A 23,753-nucleotide genomic window follows, 5' to 3' on the forward strand; every position below is an offset into this window, starting at 1 on the left:
GAAAACTCTTTGAATGAGAAGGTGTGTCCAAACTTTTGGTCTGTACTGTATATTATATCCAGTCAACACCAAACGTTTTGCAAGTCATGTCCAGAGTAGATCTCACACATGCGGTTTTGTTTACATTTTGTCCAGTCCACATGGATTTCATTACATTGTAAAAATTAATCAAACTCAAAGTACATTACATATGGAATAAAACACTTTAAGGTGGTGCTTTTATAGAAAAAATAATAAATGGAGGATGTGATAAAGTTTCACCACAACAAAAGATGATTATTGTCCAATAATAGCACAACACATCGTGCAGCAATGTACTGAAGAGGACATTGCATACTTGTATCCATTTTTAGTTACATTTGATGCTGTGGAACATTTAGGAAATATGTTAGTTCCTGTTCTTTTTTTCTGATAGCAGCAATAAAAGGCCTGACTCATCTGTACTAAAGCCTTTATTTAGCTAGTAAAAAAGTGTTAATAATTTTCCGGGATCATTTCTTCTGTCAACAGTGTTAATCATTAAACATAAAAGAGAAAGGAAGTTGCTTTTCATTAAATAGTTATACATATAGAGAGATAGACATCAAAAACTTCCAGAATGTTAAATAATCACACATCATTGTAATCACACCATACTTGTTCTGGTACTGATTACCACAACATTATTTAGTGCAATATGCCATATCCTAAGTTAAAATACCTTTTTATTATAGTAATAATTATTATATTATTGTACCGATGAATCTGTTTTTTTCTCAATAATCATTGACATGAAACATAAGCTACTTGTATGAACTTATTTTCACTGTCAACAGTTTACCCAAAGTGCTGTTTTCTTTCTAATTAACTGCAAGAGCAAGAAATGGAGCAACTCTCATATGAGTCATACTGTATGTTGAGTAAGAACAGTTGAGAGTGCAGCACAGCTGCATGCAACCGGAGTGTACTTTGTTCACATGGGCTCTCTCTGTCATCCTCAAGGTTCTTGATTAGATATCTCTTCTCTCAGGCAAACAGCAGAGGAAACACAGAATCCACAAACTCAAGGCTACCCACAGCATGTCCGAGAGGTTCACAGCTGGATCTTAGCAGTTTCCTTCCTGAGCAGTTGTTATTTTATACTTAAGAAAATAGCCACTAGTAGTGGCTTTATAGTTCATAGTCTTAAAATAATACTCATTTGTGTTTGCTAAACAAAATGCAAATGTAATTAATTTCTTCTTAAATGTGATCTATTTGTGTGTTTCCAAAAAAGTTAATAAAATACTATGCTTTTAGTTATAGATTAAGATTGATAGTGCAGCATGGCATAAAGATGGCACTGTACACAAAAACTGATTATTTTTCTATACCTAAGCAAATTAATAATAGTTTTAATGAATTCAAAAATGTTATGAATTCATTATTTCTTATCTATTTCAAGTTACATTCAATGCTGTGGAACAGCTACAAAACAAATATTACTTAACAACTGAAAAATCCTTCCAAAAAATGTTATTGATTTGTTCTCCATTTAGAAATCTTCAATACACCTTTTACTATTTTGTCATATATTCAAAACGGAAGTATTATTTAGTTTGTCCTGGACAGATAAGGTCTTTAATGAACACTTTAATTTTAAACACAAAAAAAACCCTAATTAATCCTATAGTGGATAGCTGTTACAGAAATATGTAATTAATTCAGAACAGAACGAGGTTGACTCAAGCCAGTTGTCGCTTCACCTGTGAAGCCAAGATCAATTTACACTCCTGCATAGTGAGGAAGATTACTCACAGAAAGCATCTACATAACATCCATAGCCCTGTCAAGGCTTTGTCGTGCTGACATTTAATATCACTGTGAAGCAGGTTTACTCACCTGTAACAGGCTAGCTTACACTGCAGCACTTCCTACCTCTTAAAAATTCAATCCTTGCACTCTACTCAGGTTTCTGATATACTGAAGAACCAATACTAAGATCCTCACGGTGTTGCTCTAGTGGCAGAATTTGCTACAATTTACTCAATTTAATTTAAAATAAAGTCTACTTTAGTAACCAGTTTTTCATGACAGACCAAAAAAAATTTCAAGAACACTGTTTATGGTTTAAGAAATGGAAAAAACTATTCAAGGCGACCTGCATGCATTTATGAAAAAGTCCACAACCATTTGACCTTGTTTTGCCAAATGAAACCCTCTGATACAGGACATATAGTGAATTAGAGCATATATGGCATTATTTTACCCCATGTAGTGCCCGTATTATACATGTATGCATTTGGATACAGCCTACTCTCCAGACCATTTGTATGGTACACAGTTACCATGGAAATAGGTTTACATAAGTTCATTGGTGCACTTGTTATCTGAATGTGCATAAGTATACATCCTGATACCTTCAGTCTTATTTAAAACACTATTTTGGAGTCTTTTGGAATTACATACAAGCCTGATTATGCGTGACTGGAAACAATTGTGTAAGGGTGTTGCCAAGATGGCTGCAGAGCAGTACAAAAACTTTGATGAGATCTTTATCTGGGCACTACTCCTATAAATGTCAATCTTCAGTTTAGCTAACACTCCATTTATCTGTTATTTCATTGTCATTTAAAATTTTACAATTTATAATCTCAAATGACAATGAAATAACACTGTCACTTTCAGCATCTTTCATGACTGAAAAGTGCTGATGTCATTGTTGAGTCACCATGCTGCACTGCCTTCCACCTGCTGTGTGTAAACCACGTGTATTTCAAAGAGACACAATGCCACTGCGGCATGGGTGCTTGTGTGTGTGAGTGATTGTCTGCAGTAACACTCCTTACACACATATACATGGACGATACCACCGACACCTCTGAAATAGGGGTATGCTCTCTATTCTCTCTATTGCATTTTCTATCAGATTGCAACCCCCACCTCATGTAACTTTCTCTTTGCGGATCACGTGCCATCTGAAATGTTCATCAGGATCTGTCCTCATGGGACTTGTATCATTCACCAATAGCACTCCCCCTCCCCCCTCTGTTCTCCTGTTTTCCAGACGCAGAGACCACACCTCAGTACAAAGTCTCCTCATACATCATATCCCAGTGCACACGCCTCCGGCGCCACCCAGTTACTCATTCACCCACACATGCTGATAGAGTTGTTCAAAAACTCCAGCATATTTTTATTATCTCCAAGAAATAGTGAATGCAACATAATGGAGCAAAGGAAAAACCATTATTCACAAAGGACACTTACAATCCCTGTTTAGAGTGGGACATTCCTTCCAAAAGTGTATCAATTTATCTTGCGTTTTGACACTTTGCTTTTCCTGTGAGAACCACTCTCGTCCATTGTGCGTGTCAGAATAGAAACAGCTTGCCCAGTCTGTTCTCAAGGCCACAGTACATCATTAACTTGAGTACAGTTTTAATCTTCCGCAGGAAAGGTGTTGGAGGGAAATACTGAAGCCTGTCATGTTGTCACATCGTGTACAGTGCTGTCAGCAGCTCACCTGTGTGTGGACAAAAATATGTCTTCTGGGAACTTTAGTTTGTCTTCAAAACAAAGCAAATGCATTGTAACTGAATACAGATAGCAGTGCTGAACTTTATTACTTATTATGAACATTGTTTCTCTCTTAAAGCATTACTAGTTTAATTCATAGCATACAGACCAGACATGGATGACAAATTGGCTTCGTTGTTCTCTGTGCAATTATGCAGAGTGCATTTATTTTTTTTGGGGGGAGTACACACATTCTTTTTCTCTTAGAGACATTCTATCCAGCAAAACAATACAAAGTTTTTTTTCTCACTGATCACCTTTTCAATCATGATGGATGTGATCTTGTTGACAATGTGTCCCCTGTGACCAATTGCATGAGAAGGCCTCCAGTTCTCCAGTTTAGGATCTCTGAGATTTTAGACAGATATTTGAAACCTCAATCATCAAAACAATGCAAATGACTAGAATATTTACCAAAGCTCTTCTGGTAGCAAATTATCTTATTAACTATTATGTTATGATTTTTCTCTCATGTGTCTTTAAGTGTATGGATTTAAAATCTAACCTTTGTCTAACAATTGTTGGAGATCTTAGAAACATTTTGGGCAAATGTTATAATAAATAAAAAAGTATGACAGTGTTTCTAAACTTCCAAAACTTTACTTAACTTCCAACATAAGTGGTCAGCGATTATAATGACGTTAAATACTGTAATCACACAAGTCTGCTGATTAGTGATTTTATACAGATATAAAGTCTAAAATAAACCTCAGACCTTTTAGAGAGGCAACAATCAACTATTTTTTCTTGGAGAGAATTGGGAATATTTTTTAAATATAATACTGTATTCAGAGCTCTGATTTTAAAGTATCAGCCAAAACCATATCTGTTACTGGACCAAAAAAAATAATTGTTGCAAATTTCTGAGAAAAATTAGTGATGTGGTGGTGATGTGCTGCTTTAGGCCAGCATCTGCACTGTGTCAGGAATAATACCACTGCCCTGTGAATATTTCATTCTGATTGGTAAGAATGTATTTGGTTTATAGGAACAGTTCAATATCCTTACTGGTAGAAGTAATTAATGTAATGATTTATGTAAAAAAAAAAAAAAAGGTATTCAATGGATGGACTCTAGAATGTGACTGTTTTGATAAAAAAATATTCTTCTATGGGAAAGTCTTCAGCAGAACAGAGGAGTTTACGTTTTTTTTGTGATTTGGGGTGGCAGAGATGGCTGCAGTTAGATGCAGATTAAAAAAACAAGCATAAGTGCTAAAAAAAAAATAGACTTGAGTAAAAAAAATTTACTTCAAAAATCTTAAAACAAGCAGGAGCAAAACAAACCATCAATTCATTAATTAATAACAACACAGAATGTCATGCGTGATCATTACAAAGCTTGAAAAACAGAATTGTGCTAGTGACTGGTTTATACACTGTGTGTGACTATGTGTGATTGAGTCCAGGTTTAAACAGTCAATGTTTTGTTGTTGTGTCACATGAAGCATTTGTGTTAGAAGATGTAGTCCATGGCGGCAGTGTTTGTAAGCTGCAGTGTCGTCTGTGAACCGGAGTTCAACACAGTGACATGCTGCATTTTATCTGTCTTACTAACTATAAATGGATAGTGAGGAAACAACTGTTTGTAGCCTTTATAATGAGTGACAACAGGAACAAACTTGTTTTGTGGATGTTAGTACTATAAATGGATAAAAAGAATGTAATTCTATGTAATAATGAATACAATTAATAATCAAGGGTAGAATAAGAGGAATAAAAAAAACCTGATGAAAAAAGGTAACATTTGTTGTTGATACACAAGAATTGTCCTGTAACTACACAACACAAAGTATTGTATTTCTTACACTAACAAAATCCCACACTGTTGATGAGGTTCACCGTTATCTTACTATTAGCAAATGCACAAATTTAAACAGGATGATCAGGTTAAATTTATGATGTGTCAGTTATCTTTCAAATAGAACATTTGGAAAACAAGCCAGTGATAGGAGGCAATTTGCATAGCTGGTGTGATACGGCCACCAAATATTTTGAGAACAGGAAATGCATTTGAGAGAATGTTTAAAAGCATTTCTTTCCCACAAAAAACAGATGTACCATTTCTTCATGTAACAGATGTAGCATTTTTTCAAAGTTTACAGTATTAGGAACTGTTTTTCAAGGAGAACACTGATACTAATTTGTCATTTGTGGTTTGCAGCCCAAACCTACAAAGGGCCGGATGAGAATCCACTGTCTGGAAAATGTGGATAAAGCCCTGCAGTTCCTCAAGGAGCAACGCGTTCACCTGGAGAACATGGGCTCCCATGACATTGTCGACGGCAACCATCGTCTCACGCTCGGTCTCATCTGGACAATAATTCTCCGCTTCCAGGTCACATAAGAATAAAAAATCCTCTGTCTTAACCACAATCTGAAAAATGTTATGAACCTTTAAGTCACGTTGTGTGTTATTATGTGTGGAACAGATCCAAGACATCAGTGTTGTAACAGAAGACAATAAAGAGAAACGCTCAGCTAAAGACGCTCTGCTTCTGTGGTGCCAGATGAAGACAGCAGGGTGAGGCGTGTGTTCATTCAGTCATGTATTTGCATTATTGTGGAAATGGTAGTGTGTATTAGCTGAGCTTATTTCTTTCATTACAGCTATCCAAATGTCAACATCCACAACTTCACCACCAGCTGGCGTGATGGAATGGCATTCAATGCTCTCATTCACAAACACAGGTATAAACCCAGCCATCAAGATTCCAGATTCAGTTCTTGACTCAACTTGTCCACCATTTGGCACCGTTCTACGTTATTTGACGCTCAATGAATCCTGTATCTTCTTTTGCTCACAGGCCAGATCTTATTGATTTTGACAAGTTGAAGAAGTCCAATGTTCACTACAACCTGCAAAATGCCTTCAACTTGGCTGAGCAGCACCTAGGCCTCACTAAACTGCTTGACCCTGAGGGTAAGAACCTTCTCTTTTCATTTTGGTTAGGAGCTGTCTTCTGAAGAGCTACAAATGTATAATAATTATATTTTTCCATGGTCAGTCTTAATACGTAGTTCTGATTGTCCAGAATTTGTAGTAATTGTAGTAATTAACACCAACAGCTTCATTATTAGTAGAGATGGTATAAAATAATATATAATATTTTGTAACATTTTAAATAAAGATTTACTAGAAAAACAGATACAAAAACAGAAAAGCAGCTTTTTTATATTTTAGAATATTTTACATGTGCATGTGCAAAATTATTTTCCATTTAAGTTTTATTTCACAAAAAATAAATCACAAATCACAAAATAGTATCACAAAATATCACAAAATAGTATGTAACTTTTTTTAGATATCAGTGTGGATCATCCTGATGAGAAGTCAGTTATCACCTATGTCGTCACATACTACCATTATTTCTCCAAGATGAAGGCTCTGAAGGTGGAAGGCAAACGTATTGGCAAAGTGAGTTTTTACACTAGATTATTTCTTGCTTTACATGAAAGCTTGATATTTTGCAGAATGGAAAGAAAACAGTGTTATATTCCCTAGGTGCTTGATAACGCCATTGAAACGGAGAAGATGATCGAGAAATATGAGTCTCTCGCATCAGACCTACTAGAGTGGATTGAGCAGACCATCATCATCCTGAACAACCGCAAATTTGCTAATTCTTTAGTCGGAGTCCAGCAGCAACTCCAGGCCTTCAATACATATCGCACTGTAGAGAAGCCTCCCAAGTGAGTGTTAGACCATTGGTATTCTTTAGAATTATGTCATGTTAAATTTTATAGATGTCTTTAAAGACATTTGTATAAGGAAATTGACTGACAAAAAGCTGAAAAGTGAATCGTATTATTCAAATCGATTTTAAAATGATAATAGTAAAATACCAAGTCAAATAATGTTGTTAACACCTTGGGCTTGGGGTTTTGCTTTTTTCAAATTTAGGTTCACAGAAAAAGGTAATCTGGAGGTCCTTCTGTTCACAATTCAGAGCAAAATGAGAGCCAACAACCAAAAAGTGTACATGCCAAGAGAAGGCAAACTTATCTCTGACATCAACAAGGTGAGACACGGATTGGAAACAAAACGCAGCTTCTTAGTAGTGTTCTAAAAAATAAGCAAAGTTTTTTTATGAAGTAAAGTTACCCAGAGTTGATTGAGTTTATTTCTTTTCATTTTACACCACAGTAATTTTATGTTTATTATAAATACTTCTCTTGAACTACATTTGATCTTGTGGAACATTACGTTCACATTAAGAATAACGTTCTTGTGTAAAAAAAACAGCTATAAACAGTTATAACAGTTCCCTTCTCATTTTTTATTTTTTATTTTTCAAAAGACCCACAATGCAACTTATTATGGCATGTTACCAAGAAATTGCAAAGTACCTCTGACTGTTAGAAAGCACTGTCACTGGGGAAAAGATTTTTCCTCTGTTTATTTGGAGCATCCATTGTCCAGGCTTTTGTGGAATATTACATATTAGAATGAGCATATAAATTTTAAGCTGTAATTTAGCTTGTAGCCAGCATTACTTATAGAGCTGCTTAGAAAATAAATAAACAGCATTTAATCAGATCAGAATTTAACACTCGCAACTCACAAGATGTGATATTTGGTGGTTGCTTGAAAGATGGAGGCAGTTTTGATCTGTAAATAGATATTTTCAGGGATAGTGTTAGTCATATTGTGTGTATGTATGTATGTATGTGTGTGTGTGTGTGTGTGTGTGTGTGTGTGTGTGTGTGTGTGTGTGTATGTGTGTGTGCATGCTTAGGCCTGGGAGCGCCTAGAGAAGGCAGAACATGAGCGTGAGCTGGCCCTGAGGAACGAGCTGATCCGTCAGGAAAAGCTTGAGCAGCTGGCACGCCGATTTGATCGCAAGGCAGCCATGAGAGAAACTTGGCTCAGCGAGAACCAGCGGCTAGTGTCACAGGTAACTAATTTTATGTGCCACTGGTTGGACATAATAAGGGAAATGTTACTGCAGTAAAATGACCTGGTCTTACAAGTCTTTTTTTGCAATGTGAGTAAATAGTTTAATCATCTTTGCAGGACAACTTTGGCTTCGACCTCCAGGCAGTGGAGGCGGCCACCAAGAAGCACGAAGCCATTGAAACGGACATCGCTGCCTACGAGGAGCGTGTGCAAGCTGTGGTGGCCGTGGCAAAAGAGCTTGAAGCAGAGAACTACCACGATATCAAGCGCATTGCGGCGCGTAAGGATAATGTTCTGCGGCTTTGGGACTACCTACTGGAGCTGCTCAAGGCACGCAGGCAGAGGCTGGAGATGAACCTGGGCATGCAGCGTGTTTTCCAGGAGATGCTCTACATTATGGACTGGATGGACGAGATGAAGGTGAGAAAGCATGAGTGGGCGGTTTAAAGAAAAATAACTGAAATCGAGAGAAGTAGTGAAGAAAGCAGAAAGCAATTTGCTAAAGAAAATGCTGTCTCTAATGCAAAAATCCTGTTTTAATGTATTTTATTAACCAGATTTGACTGAAATATCTGACTGTCTTAGAGTCTTACTGCAATGTAGCCTTAATGTTAAACATTGTAAACTTGCTGTTAACTGTAGCTTGTGATTACTCACTTTTCTCCACATTACAGATGCTGCTGCTGTCTCAGGATTATGGGAAGCACTTGCTGGGAGTGGAAGATCTGCTTCAAAAACATGCCCTGGTGGAGACTGATATTGCCATTCAGGCTGACCGTGTGCGGGCTGTCAATGCTAATGCCCAGAAATTTGCTGTGGATGATGAAGGTAAGTAGATATATGGATTAAAAACTGAAAACGTAGTCCCAGATCTGAAAATAACAATTCTTAATTTACCCAAATTTATTAAAACATCCATAATGTTAAAATATGTAAACGTTAAGTATAAAAAATGTTCTGCATCTTCCAGATTTATGGCACTTCTTAGCCGTTTCTTTTCCTGTTTATGTCTTCCTATTCCACCAATGTATCTACAGTATATCTTTTACAATTCTTCTGTGTCTGCTACCTTTTGCAGGTTACAAGCCATGTGACCCACAAGTGATCCGTGATCGTGTTGCTCACCTGGAGTTCTGTTACCAGGAGTTGACGCAGCTGGCGGCTGAGCGACGCGCACGTCTGGAGGAGTCTCGGCGTCTCTGGAAGTTTTTCTGGGAGATGGCTGAAGAGGAGGCCTGGATCCGTGAGAAGGAGCAGATCCTGTCATCAGATGACGTGGGCAAGGACCTGACAGGTGCTGTACGTTTACTGAGTAAGCACCGGGCTCTTGAGGATGAGATGAGCGGTCGAGCAGGGCACCTGCAGCACACAGTGCGTGAGGGACAGGCGATGGCTGATGCCGGACACTTTGGAGAGGCCAAGATCCGCGAGCGCATAGCCGATGTGCAGGCTCAGTGGGCGGCTCTGGAGCAACTTGCTGCTGTTCGGAAGGCACACCTAGAGGAGGCCTGCAGCTTGCACCAGTTCCAGGCTGAAGCCGATGATGTGGATGCGTGGATGTTGGATGCGCTGCGCATTGTCTCAAGTGATGACGTCGGCCATGATGAGTTCTCCACACAGGCACTGGTCAAGAAACATAAGGACGCAGCTGCCGAGGTGGCCAGCTACCAGCCTGTGATTGACTCATTGCATGAGCAGGCTCAGGCCCTTCCCGGTGAGCTGGCCCAGTCGTCCGACATAAGCGGACGTCTGGCAGGCATCGAGGAACGCTACAAGGAGCTGACAGAACTCACCAGGCTGAGAAAACAGGCTCTGCAGGATGCACTAGCTCTCTATAAGATGTTTAGTGAGGCCGATGCCTGCGAGGTGTGGATCGACGAAAAGGAGCAGTGGCTCAACAGCATGGACATTCCGGAGAAACTGGAGGATCTGGAAGTTGTACAGCACAGGTGAGGATGGTCCACCACTAGGTTGATTTCTGCTGTTTGTTTTTGTAGCTTTGTACTGAAATATAGCAAACAAAAGACATCTGTGATATGTCTTTGATTTATAACTTCACAGAGGTGGCCATACTGGTCCACTGTATTCACCCCAGTTAATTCCACACTTTCATTTTGTCTAAGTACTACAAGCACCATTAAAAGCGTTTAGTGCACCAGCTGTCCCTGCTGAGTCACACATCGTGGCTCCTGTGCTCTTTTGCAGTTTTTCTGAATTCACAGACAGTGGACCTTAAGACCTTAAGACTTTCGAAAGTTTCGTTTAGTTTCTTAACAATGAATTCAATATATTCCCGTCAAGCTCTATTTTTATTTCAATTTTTATTCTTTTTTTTATTTTTTGTAATGAGTAAATGAATAATGTGTTCCAGGTTCGAGAGTCTGGAGCCTGAGATGAATAACCAAGCATCCCGTGTGGCTGTGGTCAATCAGATCGCCCGGCAGCTAATGCACAGTGGACACCCCAGCGAGAAGGACATCAAGGCTCAGCAGGACAAACTGAACACCAGGCAGGTTTAAAAAAAATTTCTTGCGTATTCAGAATTTAAAATAAAGGCATAGTTTTTCCCCAAACAAAGGTTCTAAACAGAAGGTCCACTTTTTATCTGATACATATTGCACATGGACATACATATTAAATTTAAATTATTTTTTTTATTTGTTTTATTTATTTGCTATTTATATTAATCAAATAAACATTTAACCATTGCACATATACATCAATCTAACTCAATGCATTACAGTGTGCTTAAATACAACAGAAAATAAACTACATCCAAACTAATTTTAAGATTCATTTTATTTTACTGAAGTTAATGTTCTTCATAAGAAGTGGTAAGTAAAATAAAATAAAACATTTAAAAAATAAAATTCAAAATAGACTGAACACAGAAAGAAATCACTGAATCCAGCTTAGTCCAAGTGCCAAATTCAAGTTTAAATTCAAATCTAAAATTCTAAAAGAAAACATGAGCTCATTAAAGTTATTCTTGTTTAACCGAAATTACTGTGTATGTAAATGTCCACTAATTCTTCTCTGTAGGTGGAGTCAGTTCAGAGACTTGGTGGACCAGAAGAAGGAGTCCCTAAACTCTGCACTTGGTGTTCAGAACTATCACCTGGACTGCAACGAGACAAAGTCATGGATTCGCGAGAAGACCAAAGTAATCGAGTCCACTCAGGACCTGGGTAACGACCTGACAGGAGTCATGGCTCTGCAGCGCAAGCTAACAGGGATGGAACGCGACCTGGCAGCCATCGAGGCCAAGCTGGAAGACCTGCGTGGAGAGGCAGTGCGTCTAGCAGCTGAGCATCCTGAGCAAGCCAAGGCCATCACAGGCAGGCTGGCAGAGATCGGAAATGTATGGGAGGAGCTGAAGGACACCCTACAAAACCGGGAGGCCTCTCTGGGTGAGGCCAGCAAGCTGCAGCAATTTCTTCGCCAGCTGGATGACTTCCAGTCATGGCTGTCTCGCACGCAGACGGCCATTGCCTCTGAGGACATGCCCAACACCTTGGCCGAGGCTGAGAAGCTTCTCGCCCAACATGAAGGTATAAAGCATGAGATTGACAACTACGAAGAGGACTATCAGAAGATGCGGGACATGGGTGAAATGGTGACCCAGGGCCAGACGGATGCCCAGCACATGTTTCTGAGACAACGCCTGCAGGCATTGGATACAGGTTGGAACGAGCTCCATAAGATGTGGGAGAACCGTCAGAACCTCCTGTCCCAGTCTCATGCTTACCAGCTGTTCCTTAGAGACACCAAACAGGCTGAGACCTTCCTCAACAATCAGGTAATGTGTGAGTTTTGCACAATCAAGTAAAATATAAAAGGTGTTAATTAAACTTGAACTTATTAAACTAATAACTTAACTTAAACTTATTAAACTAAATTATTGATCTATTTCTACAGTTTATGTAAGATATTAGAGATAAATAAAAAAATCCTTTACATTTTTAAACTTTCTTCAGGAGTATGTCTTGGCCCACACTGAGATGCCCACCACTCTAGAAGGAGCTGAAGCTGCTATTAGAAAACAGGAGGACTTCATGACCACAATGGATGCTAATGAGGAAAAGATCAATGGTGTGGTGGAGGCCGGACGCAGATTAGCTAGTGACGGAAACATCAATGTTGAGAAGATTCAAGAGAGAGCAACTTCCATTGATGACAGGTAATAGAAATGCACATATAATAATTTCTGTCAGAATTTTTCATTGTAGGGACAATTTCAAATTCTAACAAGTAACGAAAATTCATATGAATTTGACCCTATTCAAAGTTGAATGAAAATGTGTAGTGGAAATTTATCAAATAGGAATTTAATATCAAATCCAAGTTACTCAAATCTTTGATGTGCCCAAAGACAATTCAGTAAATAAATGAGAGTTACACATAAAGCATGTCCCAGTACACAAAATTCTGATCTTGGACTTTGTCTAATACACAATTGTTTAAGTGAGAGGCAGTAACAAGTTCAGAGAGATCATCAAAGGTGACAGCATTTAAAATCAGAGGTATTATTTATGTAAGCATATACATGTATAAGTATTTATTTATGGATAAAATTATGCCTTGAGCAACACGCAGGTTAAAATGTTAAAAAAACTTCTCAAATTAAAGGTGCAATAACTGAGTCTATGCATGAGTGAGGACTTCTAGTGTGTGAATGCTTATTTTCTGTTTGGACATGCCTACTTCGAGTCATTTTTATAGACTATCAGCCTGGAGGTCGAGCTTCATGCACATGGGGGAGTCTAATTTACATCTCAAACACATACAACTGTAAAAGTTGATTAATAATACCTAAAACACATTTTACTTTGCAGCACTTCTATATAATGATAACAAGTTTGGGAATGAATTAACTCATCATAAACCTTTATACTGCAGACATAAGAAGAACCGTGAGGCAGCTGTGGAGCTCCTGATGAGACTAAAAGATAACAGAGACCTGCAGAAGTTCTTGCAGGACAGCCAGGAGGTACAGATTCACATAATATTTTGGCAAAAAAATTATTTTAAACATTTTGTTTCTATTTATGTTAGCTGTAGTCAATCACAGAAGACGTTTGGTGTCGGAAGTAGATATTTATGCTATAAGAAGTACCAAGAGTAAAAAAGTTCATTTTAAGTATTTGAAGTTGGAATAATGTGTATTTGGATGATATGATTTTTCCAGTTTTATTATGTATTTTACTATTTTACTTCTTTCGAATTAGTGTTACTGTGGGAATCATGTTTATTCATAACTGATGTGTAATGATTTAGACATGCAGTTTGCATAATGCTGAACTGTTAGCCAGACATGTGTTCACTAATAGGCAAAATTAAGGGGTTGAACATGTACTTAAACTACTGGCACTATAAAAACACACTTTGGACACATGTAACTTGTTCGTATACCAGCTGAAGTATTTTCAAAAACTTTTCACAGGCTAAAAAGAACATCTGTGAGCACCCTGCCCCTTTTGTTGCTTACACTTTATCTTTCCTGTTGTGTGTCTGCAGCTGTCTCTGTGGATAAACGAGAAGATGCTGACGGCGCAGGACATGTCATATGACGAGGCCAGAAACCTGCACAGCAAGTGGCTCAAGCACCAAGCCTTCATGGCCGAGCTCCAGTCCAACAAAGAGTGGCTGGATAAGATTGAAAAGGTTAGTCTCAGATTTAAATTATTTATACTAGCTAGTATGCCTTAGCAAAGCCAAATTGTGCAAGTAAAACTTAGAAACACAGACATACCCCAAAACATCGAACACTTGCTAGCAAAGGGTCAAATATACAGAACATAAAAAGATTCTTTGATGGTTTGAGTTATCTGTTCACACTGACCCTTTCCCTTTATTCTACTGCTCAACTTTTTTTGCTTGTATGCGCCTTTTCCAGAATATATCGAAGAAGGCAAGCGCCACCTAGCGGTGTAGTGTGTTAAAGTGATTAAATTATTGGGCACATTATCTATAATTCAGTTCCCAATGCCAAGTACTGTCTTTCATTACTCTTGCTAATAATAGACGTACGTGATCCTGTATAATTAGGACCTAAAACAAATTAAAATTTTAAAAGATTGTCTCATGATCAAATTACTATGCCAAAAAAATTCATGTACAAATAGAAATGTATTTATTTATTTATTTGTTTTTTAATTTTCTTAATTTATGCTATATATTTTTTTTTGTGATTATTTGTAATGGGTTTAATAAATGTATTAGTCTTTTTAATAATAATACCGTATTTTTCGGACTATAATCCGCTACTTTTTCCCCACGTTTTGAACCCCGCAGCTTAAACAACGAAGCGGCTTATTTATGAATTTTTCTGGGTTTTTCCCAGTTTCACAAACTTCAAGCCAAAATACTGAACCCCATAACATTAGACCAATAAAATTTTCGAGCGGAAACGAAAAAACGCACCTCACCTGTGTTCTGAGCTGCACGGCTTCGGGAGAAAAAAACGTTTTTCTAAAACGCACGACGATGCCAAAAGATAAACTCCCGAGAGAAATAGTTGTGAAAGGAAGGAGGAAAACAGTGAACAATGACTTTCTTGGTAGGCTACTGTTAACATACAAGTCGTTGTAAGAGAAATCATATAAGCACAGACAGGTTTCCAAAACTCGTGCTTTTTTATTATTCTTGGCAACAGCGTTACTTACGGGTTAGTCAAAGAAACTTAGAAATGAGCAGAAAATAATAAGGACATAATCCTCAGTCTTGAACACACGCAGTAATACCGGAAAAAAATTCGGCTGCAGGCTATTCACAAAATACCGCTCTGCTCCTGAAGGAAGCGCAACATATTTCACCCGTTACACCGTGTAACAGACACTGTCTTTCGTTAAAGTCTGTGTAAAGTTTATTAGTTTCAATGTAGACATTATTACAAGTCCGGCTTATAGACAGGTGCGGTTTATTTATATTTAAAATAAAAATCTTTGTAAAATTCAGTGGGTGCGGCTTATATATGGGTGCACTTAATAGTCCGGAAATTACAGTAGTTATTATTAATATTGTTATTCATGTGGTTGTTCAATTTAATGTTTTGTCATTTTATTGTTACATAATAACAAATGTTATTTATGATAATTTTTTGTGTGAAATGTTTCATGGTGGCACAGGAAGCTATAGTTACAGCCTTCTGAGGATAAAATAGTTCAAATAGTTATACTAAGTTGACCAGTGTTTAGCTGAGTAATGTTTAGTTGTAAAATCTCATTTACATTAAAAGCTTGCCTAAAGCCCTCTGTCTCTCTATCTCTATAGGAAGGAATGCAACTGGTGTCAGAGAAGCCTGAAACGGAGGCTGTGGTTAAGGAGAAGCTGATGATGCTGCAGTCGCAGTGGCAGGAGCTGGAGTCTACAACACAGACCAAAGCACAGTGCCTGTTCGATGCCAACAAGGCCGAGCTGTTCACGCAGAGCTGTGCCGATCTCGACAAGTGGCTGGCAGGTCTGGAGGGTCAGATCCATTCAGATGACTTTGGCAAAGATCTAACCAGTGTCAACATCCTGCTGAAGAAACAAAATGTATGAGTAACAGGACATTGTTTTCTATTTTTATTGTTATTGTTCCTTTTTTTTAACAAATTTGTAGCTATCCAGGAGATCAGGGGTTTTAAGGCTGCAATAGAGTACACACATATGTGAAAAGGTCATGTGACCATAATGCATCACCCTGCATTAAAAAATGCAGTCACTTTTATAATAATGAGAAAAATAATGAGAAAACTGTACAATAATGATAAAAAAAAATTTACGTGCGCTTTAAAATATTTTTGTGTAACATTTCTATATGATCAATCTTCCTATCATCACCTGTCTTAGAGACCCGCTGCTTTGCACAGTTTGAGTTTTTACCTACTGATCAGCTAATTGTCAGGTCCTTCGTAAGTTGGCTCAGATTTGCCGTAATTAGAGAAAATGTCACACTGTGCAATACAGCAGGGACTGGAGATGAATTATATTTACCAAAGTCAAAGCAAGACTCAAATCATTCAAATCATTTGTGCTTGAGTCAGTTTTGTAAAAAGGTTCTATTTACAATTGACAGAAAGTAGATTCCTGACCTTTTCTGGATTCTGAAATAAATCGAACTATTTTCTAATTAACCAAACTAAAAGTTAACAAACTTTACTTTTATAAAATTCAAAAAAATGTTTCCCATATTTCCAGGCCTGAAAAAGTAAAAGTAAAGAAAATATATAAAATACCATTAAAAGATACCAAGCATCAAATGTCTGACAAAATTATTGTCATAATTATTACAGTAATCTGAGCATTTTACTGTAGATGTGTACAATTAGGTCATGTGCTCTTGTACAGATGCTAGAGAACCAGGTGGAGGTGCGTAGGAGAGAAGTGGCAGAACTCCAGTCGCAGGCTCACGTGCTGCAGCAGGAGGGCAAGGACACAGATGAGGTGGACGGGCGGCGTGAGGTAGTGGAGAAGAAGTTCAAGGAGCTGCTGGATCCCCTTAAGAAGAGGACGAACTTCCTCATGGCATCCAGGGAGATCCATCAGTTCAACCGTGATGTTGAAGATGAAATTGTATGTTTTTATTACAATTGAATGGTTGAGAAATGTTCGAGCAAGTGTGTAAATCTTTAATTACATAATTTCCTTTATTTCACAGCTTTGGGTTGAGGAGAGGATGCCCCTCGCTACATCAACAGACCATGGTCAAAACTTACAAACAGTTCAGATGCTAATTAAGAAGAACCAGGTGAGGAATTGAAATGTAGTCAAACACACACACACACACACACAAACACACACACACACACACACACACACACACACACACACACACACACACACAGAGCTAAACAATTAAACAGGTGTGTTTAATTTTATTGGTGATGTCAGAGCTTTTAAACTTTAACAGTGTGACTTAGACTTCCACCACATTCTTTTATTCAGACCCTGCAGAAGGAGATCCAGGGCCATCAACCGCGCTGTGACGACATCTTTGAGCGCAGCCAGAGCATCGTGACGGGAGACAACCCAAGCGTTGAGGCCATCAGAGCACGTCTTGATGAGCTACAGGAGCTCTGGAACCTCCTCATCCAAGAGACAGCAAAGAGACACGAGCGGCTAGAGGAAGCCCATCGGGCGCAGCAGTACTACTTTGATGCTGCTGAGGCGGAGGCCTGGATGAGCGAACAGGAGCTTTACATGATGTCAGAGGAGAAAGCTAAGGTGTGTACAAGTTTTTAGCAGCAGGTAGTGACAACTGTGGTGTCATTTTACATGGAAATAAATGATTGGAGGCTGAATTTGATGACATTCTCGAACTAGCTGCATATCACATAGCTGAGGTATTACTATTGAGGAAAACCATGGCAACCAGTAAACTCATGACAGCAATGCACACGTTGAATCATCTGATGTGAATTTATGGTTGAATATAAAGCAAGTTTTTTTAGTTATTTATTATAATTATCATAATCCAGACATTATTTAAGACAAAATGATCCTATGACTGTTATTTGGCTAAGCTTCTGTTTGCTCACTTTATTTCCCTGACAGGATGAACAGAGCTCCGTGGCCATGCTGAAGAAACATCAGATCCTAGAGCAGGCAGTGGAGGACTATGCCGAGACGGTTCATCAGCTCTCCAAGACCAGCCGTGGTCTGGTGGCTGACAATCACCCTGAGAGGTACACCATCCTCCCTCATCCTTCTCATCCTGATTTATTATACATTGAATATTGGCTTGTTTAACCTGCTTGATATGTGCACAATTTTATGTCAGTACTTTTAAAGCTCCTTATTAAAGAGTGATGTCATGTTTTTTATGTTCAGACCAATCAGGATACAGCTCAGGGTGCAAGCTAAAAAAAAAAAGCAAACATGGAATGTTTGTATAAAAGTAATTACAAAAAAATTACATTACAACATTTTACAAGTATTTTATAATGACATTGTTTTTACCAGAAGCACTCGATGATGTTATTTTAAATGTAAGCAATAGTTTTTTTTATACTATAGTCGCATTATTACTTATAAATGTTGCATAGTACAGCGCCTAACATTATTATTATTATTAATAATGACGTTTTATAACACAAATATAAATTATTAAGGAATTTTGCCACATTGCTGAAACTTTGACATTATTAATATTATCATTATGAAGTGTTAATTGTTGTTAATTATTATTAAGGAAACATGAATCATTATAAATATATAATGGTTTACAAATATAGGTCTAACAGAGAAAGAGAGTGTGTTACCAGATTAGTGAGTAAATATAATTCACTCCTGGATGAATCATTTGTACCTGTGTGATTATTTGGATCAGTATGTAGATAACTGATGCGTCCTGTGTGCTTATGTTTGTTCCGCAGTGAGAGAATAGGTATGCGGCAGTCACAGGTGGATAAGCTGTACGCAGGACTTAAGGATCTTTCAGAGGAGAGGAGAGGGAAACTGGACGAGAGGTTCCGCCTTTTCCAGCTGAACCGCGAGGTGGATGATCTGGAGCAGTGGATCGCTGAGAGAGAAGTAGTGGCAGGATCTCATGAGCTGGGCCAGGACTACGAGCACGTCACTGTAAGCATGCAGGAAAATGATTTGCACTCCATCTATCTCTCTAGATGTTTGCCTGCATTCTAAACTTAATTTTTCTGATGCTTACTCAAAATAATTTAATTTAAAGATTTGCAACTTGATTAAGCAAGCATTTGGATGACAAACAGCATACAGTTATCATTTAGATGAATCTCCCATTACTACAAAATGCTGACACTGTAGATTAATAAATGATAAAAACAATTATTTTCTTCAATAAAATAAACAGCACCATATCAAGGAAAAAATTTTTTCTTTGTTAAACATATTTGCAATACATTTGTTATTAGCCTTACCCCTAGATTATATGTTCTTTCCCACTTTTTCAGATGCTGCAAGAGCGCTTCCGTGAGTTCGCCCGTGACACTGGAAACATCGGTCAGGAACGTGTGGACGGTGTAAACCGGATGGCTGACGAGCTTATCAACGCAGGCCATACCGACGCTGCGACTGTAGCCGAGTGGAAAGATGGGCTTAACGAGGCCTGGGCGGATCTTCTGGAGCTGATCGACACTCGCACGCAGATCCTGGCAGCATCTTATGAGCTGCATAAGTTTTACCATGATGTGAAAGAGATTCTAAGTCGCATCCTGGACAAGCACAAGAAGCTTCCAGAAGAACTCGGGCGAGACCAGAACACAGTTGAGGCGCTTCAAAGGATGCACACGACCTTTGAACATGACATACAGGCACTTGGTTCACAGGTAAGTTGTAAGGCTTTAATAGCATGAATTATCATTAAGATGCTGCTGTAATTACTACACATATTAGAAGTACCTTGAATTATTTTTATGTAATATGTAGAAATAAATTGAAAAATCTTCAGTTCACCATCGTATTTTTCCAGTGTAATCAAACACATACAGTAAAATCTCAGCGTTTTGTATTATTTCATTGCATTATTAAAACTAACATGAACATCCTGACATCTCAGTTCCTCTCCTTTGTGTGTGCATTTGCGAGTGTAGGTGAGGCAGCTGCAGGAGGATGCAACACGTTTGCAGTCGGCGTATGCCGGTGATAAGGCAGACGATATCCAACGCAGGGAGAGTGAAGTACTGGACGCATGGAGGAACCTTCTGGAAGCCTGTGAAGGCCGGAGGGCACGTTTGCTTGACACAGGAGACAAGTTCCGCTTTTTCAACATGGTGCGTGACCTCATGCTCTGGATGGAAGACGTCATCCGCCTCATTGAGGCCCAGGAGAAACCCAGGTGTGTGTGAGTACTGAAATGTGCTGACAATGTAGTAAAGGCATTGTGCTTCTTTTAACGAAAATTAACAGGTTATAACTAGAGTTAAATGTAGCCAAGAAATGTTCTTTTGTAGATACATATAATGTATACAGTATGTTCCATGTATGTACAGTATACGCCTGATAATCCTTGTATTTATTGAAATGTCAGTATGCATTGTATAGTAAAACAAATTTTTGCTTGATCATGTGTTTGTCCTCTGGGTGGCTGTAGGGATGTGTCTTCTGTGGAGCTGCTCATGAATAACCACCAGGGCATCAAGGCCGAGATAGATGCACGTAACGACAGCTTCACCGCCTGCATAGAGCTGGGCAAGTCTCTGCTGGCACGCAAACACTACGCATCAGAGGAGGTGTGGGACAAGTCTACACACTCTTTGTTTTGAGATTGTCTTACAATTGCAATAGCAAATACGTGATCTTTTTTTGCTGTATTTTCTTTTGCAGATTAAAGAAAGGTTGCTACAGTTGACAGACAAGAGAAAAGAAATGATTGACAAATGGGAGGACAGATGGGAGTGGCTAAGATTGAGTAAGTCAACTGTTGTTTTTGCTCTGAATCATGTCCTCCAAAATCATGTGCGCTTATTGCAAAAAGGAAAAAAAAATAAACAAAATGGTGGGGGTTTTTTGCTTCTCTTTTTTTTTTTTTTTATTTTTTTTTTTTTTATTTATTTTTTAACAAAATTAATTAATTCATTCATTCATTTTCTCCCGCTTATCCGTAATTCGGGTCGCGGGGGCAGGACCTTGATATTTCCCTCGTAAGGGACCCCCGGAGCATGTTGGGTTAAGGGCCTTGCTCAAGGGCCCAAGAGTGGCAGCTTGGCGATAACGGGGCTTGAACCCCAGACCTTCCGATCGGCAACCCAGCGCCTTAACCGCTGGAGCCCCCCCCCCCCCCCCCCCCCTTTTTTTTTTTTTTTTTTTTTTTTTTTTTTTTTTTTTTTTTTACAAAATGATTCACTAATTATCATAATTGTGCGCTATATGGAAAAGCATTGAGACACCTGAATTTTCCAACTATATGTGGTTCTTCTACAAACTTTTATCACAAAGTTGGTGGCACACAGTTGTATAGGACTTCTTTGATGTGGAAGCATTAAATTTTCCCTTAGAAATCTGACCTCAACCCTACTGAAAACCTTTGGGTTGAATTGGAATGCTGACTGCACCCTAGTCCTCCTCATCCTACATCAGTGCCTGACCTTACTAATGCCCTTGTGGCTGAATGAACACACATTTCCACAAACACAATCAAAAATATAGTTTGAACATCTTTACAGGATAGTGGAGGTTATTATAATAGCAAATAGGGACTAAATGTAGATGTAAAAGGATGTTCTTATATTAGTTTTAATAGGTTGTATAGTTTACATAGGTACAGTATCTCACAAAAAGGAGTACACCTTCACCAAGCAACCATTTCAGTATATCTTCTAAAGGGACAATACTTTAGAAATGAAATGTGGATATCTTTTAGTCTTCTAAAAACAACTCAGCATACAGCCATTATTGTCAAATTAACTGCCAACAAAAGTGAGTACACACCAAGTGAACATGTCAAAACTGTGTCCAAAGTGTCAATATTTTGTGTGAGCACTATTGTTATCTAGCGCTGCCTTTATCCTCCTGGCCATGGAATTCACCAAAGATCCACAGGTTGTTGCTGGGATCCTCTTCCACTTCTCCATAATGACATCACAGAGCTGCTGGATGTGTTTGGGGTCATTATAATGTTGGAAAACTGCTGTTCAGCCCGGTTTCTAAAGGGGGGGCATTATGTTCTGTTTCAGAATGTCACAATAAATGTGGGAATCCAAATTTCCCTCATTGAACCGCAGCTCCCCAGTACCAGCAGCACTCATGCAGCCCCAGACCATGATGCTACCAACACCATGTTGACTGTAGGCATGGCAAAATTTTTGTGGTACTCCTCACCAGGGCGTCGCCAAACATGCTGGAAACCATCTGAGCCAAACAAGTTTACAGATAGTCTTCAGCAAACTGTTTGGACGCTTTCTTGTGTGGTAGCTTCAGAAGAGGCTTACTTCTGTGACGACGGCATGCAAACCGACTTGTTGCAGTGGGCGCTGTATGGTCTGTGCACTGACAAGCAGAACTTCCACTTTTGCAACCTCTAAAGCAATGCTGGCAGCCCTCATGGGTCTGTAGTTTAAAGCAGACCTGTTTTGAGTGGAACCCGTCTTGGACCTCTGTATGACTCTGGCCACTGTACTGTAACTCAGTTTCAGAGTGTAAGCGATCTTAAGCGATCTTTAAAGTGAATTGTTGTTACACGACGTACAGCTGCTATCACATAGGGTGTACTCACTTTTGTTGCCAGCTATTTTGACAATATTGGCTATATGTTAAGTTATTTTTAGAGGACAGTAAATCTGTACTGCTTTTAAAGCTGCACATTGACTACTTCAAAATATATCCAAGTTTAATTTCTATAGTATTGTCCTGTAAGAAGAAATACTAAAATGGTTGCTGAAATGTGGGGGGTGTACTCTCTTTTGTGAGATACTGTATATGTATATTCAGAATGAAAGTGAAATTCACTTCCAGAAGGAAGGCTACTGAAAAAGTGGTTGGCTTTTTCAGTTTCGTTTAGAAAAAAACATCCAACCCATCCAGATGTGCTGTTTGAGAAATATATTATGGAAAAATTACATAAAATAAAAATATAACAAAAAACATTTTGAAACCAAAAAAAAATACATCACAAATCACCTTCACTTTTATTTTTATAAACCCAGAATCCTGTTCCTCAGTCAGATCCGATATGAAACACAGAAGTTGCTTTTGTGTGTGCTTGTGATCTTTTAATCATCCTGACATTCACTTCCTATTACTCTGTGTCTGTGTGCACATGTAGTTTTGGAAGTGCACCAGTTTTCACGAGACGCGGGGGTAGCCGAAGCATGGTTGCTGGGTCAGGAGCCGTACCTGTCCAGTAGGGAGGTGGGTCAGAGTGTGGACGATGTGGAGAAGTTGATCAAGAGGCACGAGGCATTTGAGAAGTCAGCTGCTACTTGGGAGGAACGCTTTTCTGCGCTCGAGCGGCTGACTACGGTAAGATACACACTGCGACTGCACAGACTAAAATGTAGGAGAGAGATGGGGTATCATCTATAAATCTTTTATAAAAATTTTATATCATCTATCTATTTTATGCCAAACTCATAATATACACTTTAGGTTTTTTTTTTTCAGAAGAGGCCTTTAGCTTTTTATTATGTCCTTTAATTAATTTGTTGTTGTATTAATTATTTTAAAATTGAATATTTTTATTATCATTATTATTATTGCTATTAGTATATTGTTTATTTTATTATCATATTGTTCTGTTATAGGATTATAGTCTTGTGTGATGATTAAAGCTGATTATTTTTCCATAACATCCTCTGCTGAAGTATTTCATTCATATTATACCACTTCAATTTGCCAATGATTCACAGATTTACTTATAACGC

General features: G+C 38.4%; 1 protein-coding gene across 2 annotated transcripts in view; it reads left to right on the forward strand.

Moving 5' to 3' along the window:
* The window catches only part of sptbn1 (spectrin, beta, non-erythrocytic 1), a 72,231-nt gene that overhangs the window by 43,585 nt on the left and 4,893 nt on the right, over positions 1-23,753 (forward strand). For both annotated transcript variants that reach the window (XM_083558692.1, XM_083558693.1), the window contains 27 exons: positions 5,701-5,874; positions 5,969-6,060; positions 6,147-6,227; positions 6,344-6,459; positions 6,842-6,954; positions 7,042-7,229; positions 7,441-7,558; positions 8,276-8,434; positions 8,554-8,856; positions 9,111-9,264; positions 9,515-10,385; positions 10,808-10,945; positions 11,479-12,235; positions 12,414-12,616; positions 13,336-13,426; positions 13,954-14,100; positions 15,709-15,972; positions 16,768-16,992; positions 17,078-17,167; positions 17,365-17,643; positions 17,974-18,104; positions 18,795-18,999; positions 19,347-19,721; positions 19,986-20,230; positions 20,486-20,624; positions 20,719-20,803; positions 23,156-23,352. In XM_083558692.1, coding sequence (XP_083414818.1) covers positions 5,701-5,874; positions 5,969-6,060; positions 6,147-6,227; positions 6,344-6,459; positions 6,842-6,954; positions 7,042-7,229; positions 7,441-7,558; positions 8,276-8,434; positions 8,554-8,856; positions 9,111-9,264; positions 9,515-10,385; positions 10,808-10,945; positions 11,479-12,235; positions 12,414-12,616; positions 13,336-13,426; positions 13,954-14,100; positions 15,709-15,972; positions 16,768-16,992; positions 17,078-17,167; positions 17,365-17,643; positions 17,974-18,104; positions 18,795-18,999; positions 19,347-19,721; positions 19,986-20,230; positions 20,486-20,624; positions 20,719-20,803; positions 23,156-23,352 — 5,940 coding nt within the window. The remainder of the gene's footprint in view (positions 1-5,700; positions 5,875-5,968; positions 6,061-6,146; positions 6,228-6,343; positions 6,460-6,841; positions 6,955-7,041; positions 7,230-7,440; positions 7,559-8,275; positions 8,435-8,553; positions 8,857-9,110; positions 9,265-9,514; positions 10,386-10,807; positions 10,946-11,478; positions 12,236-12,413; positions 12,617-13,335; positions 13,427-13,953; positions 14,101-15,708; positions 15,973-16,767; positions 16,993-17,077; positions 17,168-17,364; positions 17,644-17,973; positions 18,105-18,794; positions 19,000-19,346; positions 19,722-19,985; positions 20,231-20,485; positions 20,625-20,718; positions 20,804-23,155; positions 23,353-23,753) is intronic.

Source organism: Silurus aristotelis (assembly GCF_946808225.1).
Source record: "Silurus aristotelis genome assembly, chromosome: 13".
Lineage (NCBI taxonomy): Eukaryota > Metazoa > Chordata > Actinopteri > Siluriformes > Siluridae > Silurus > Silurus aristotelis.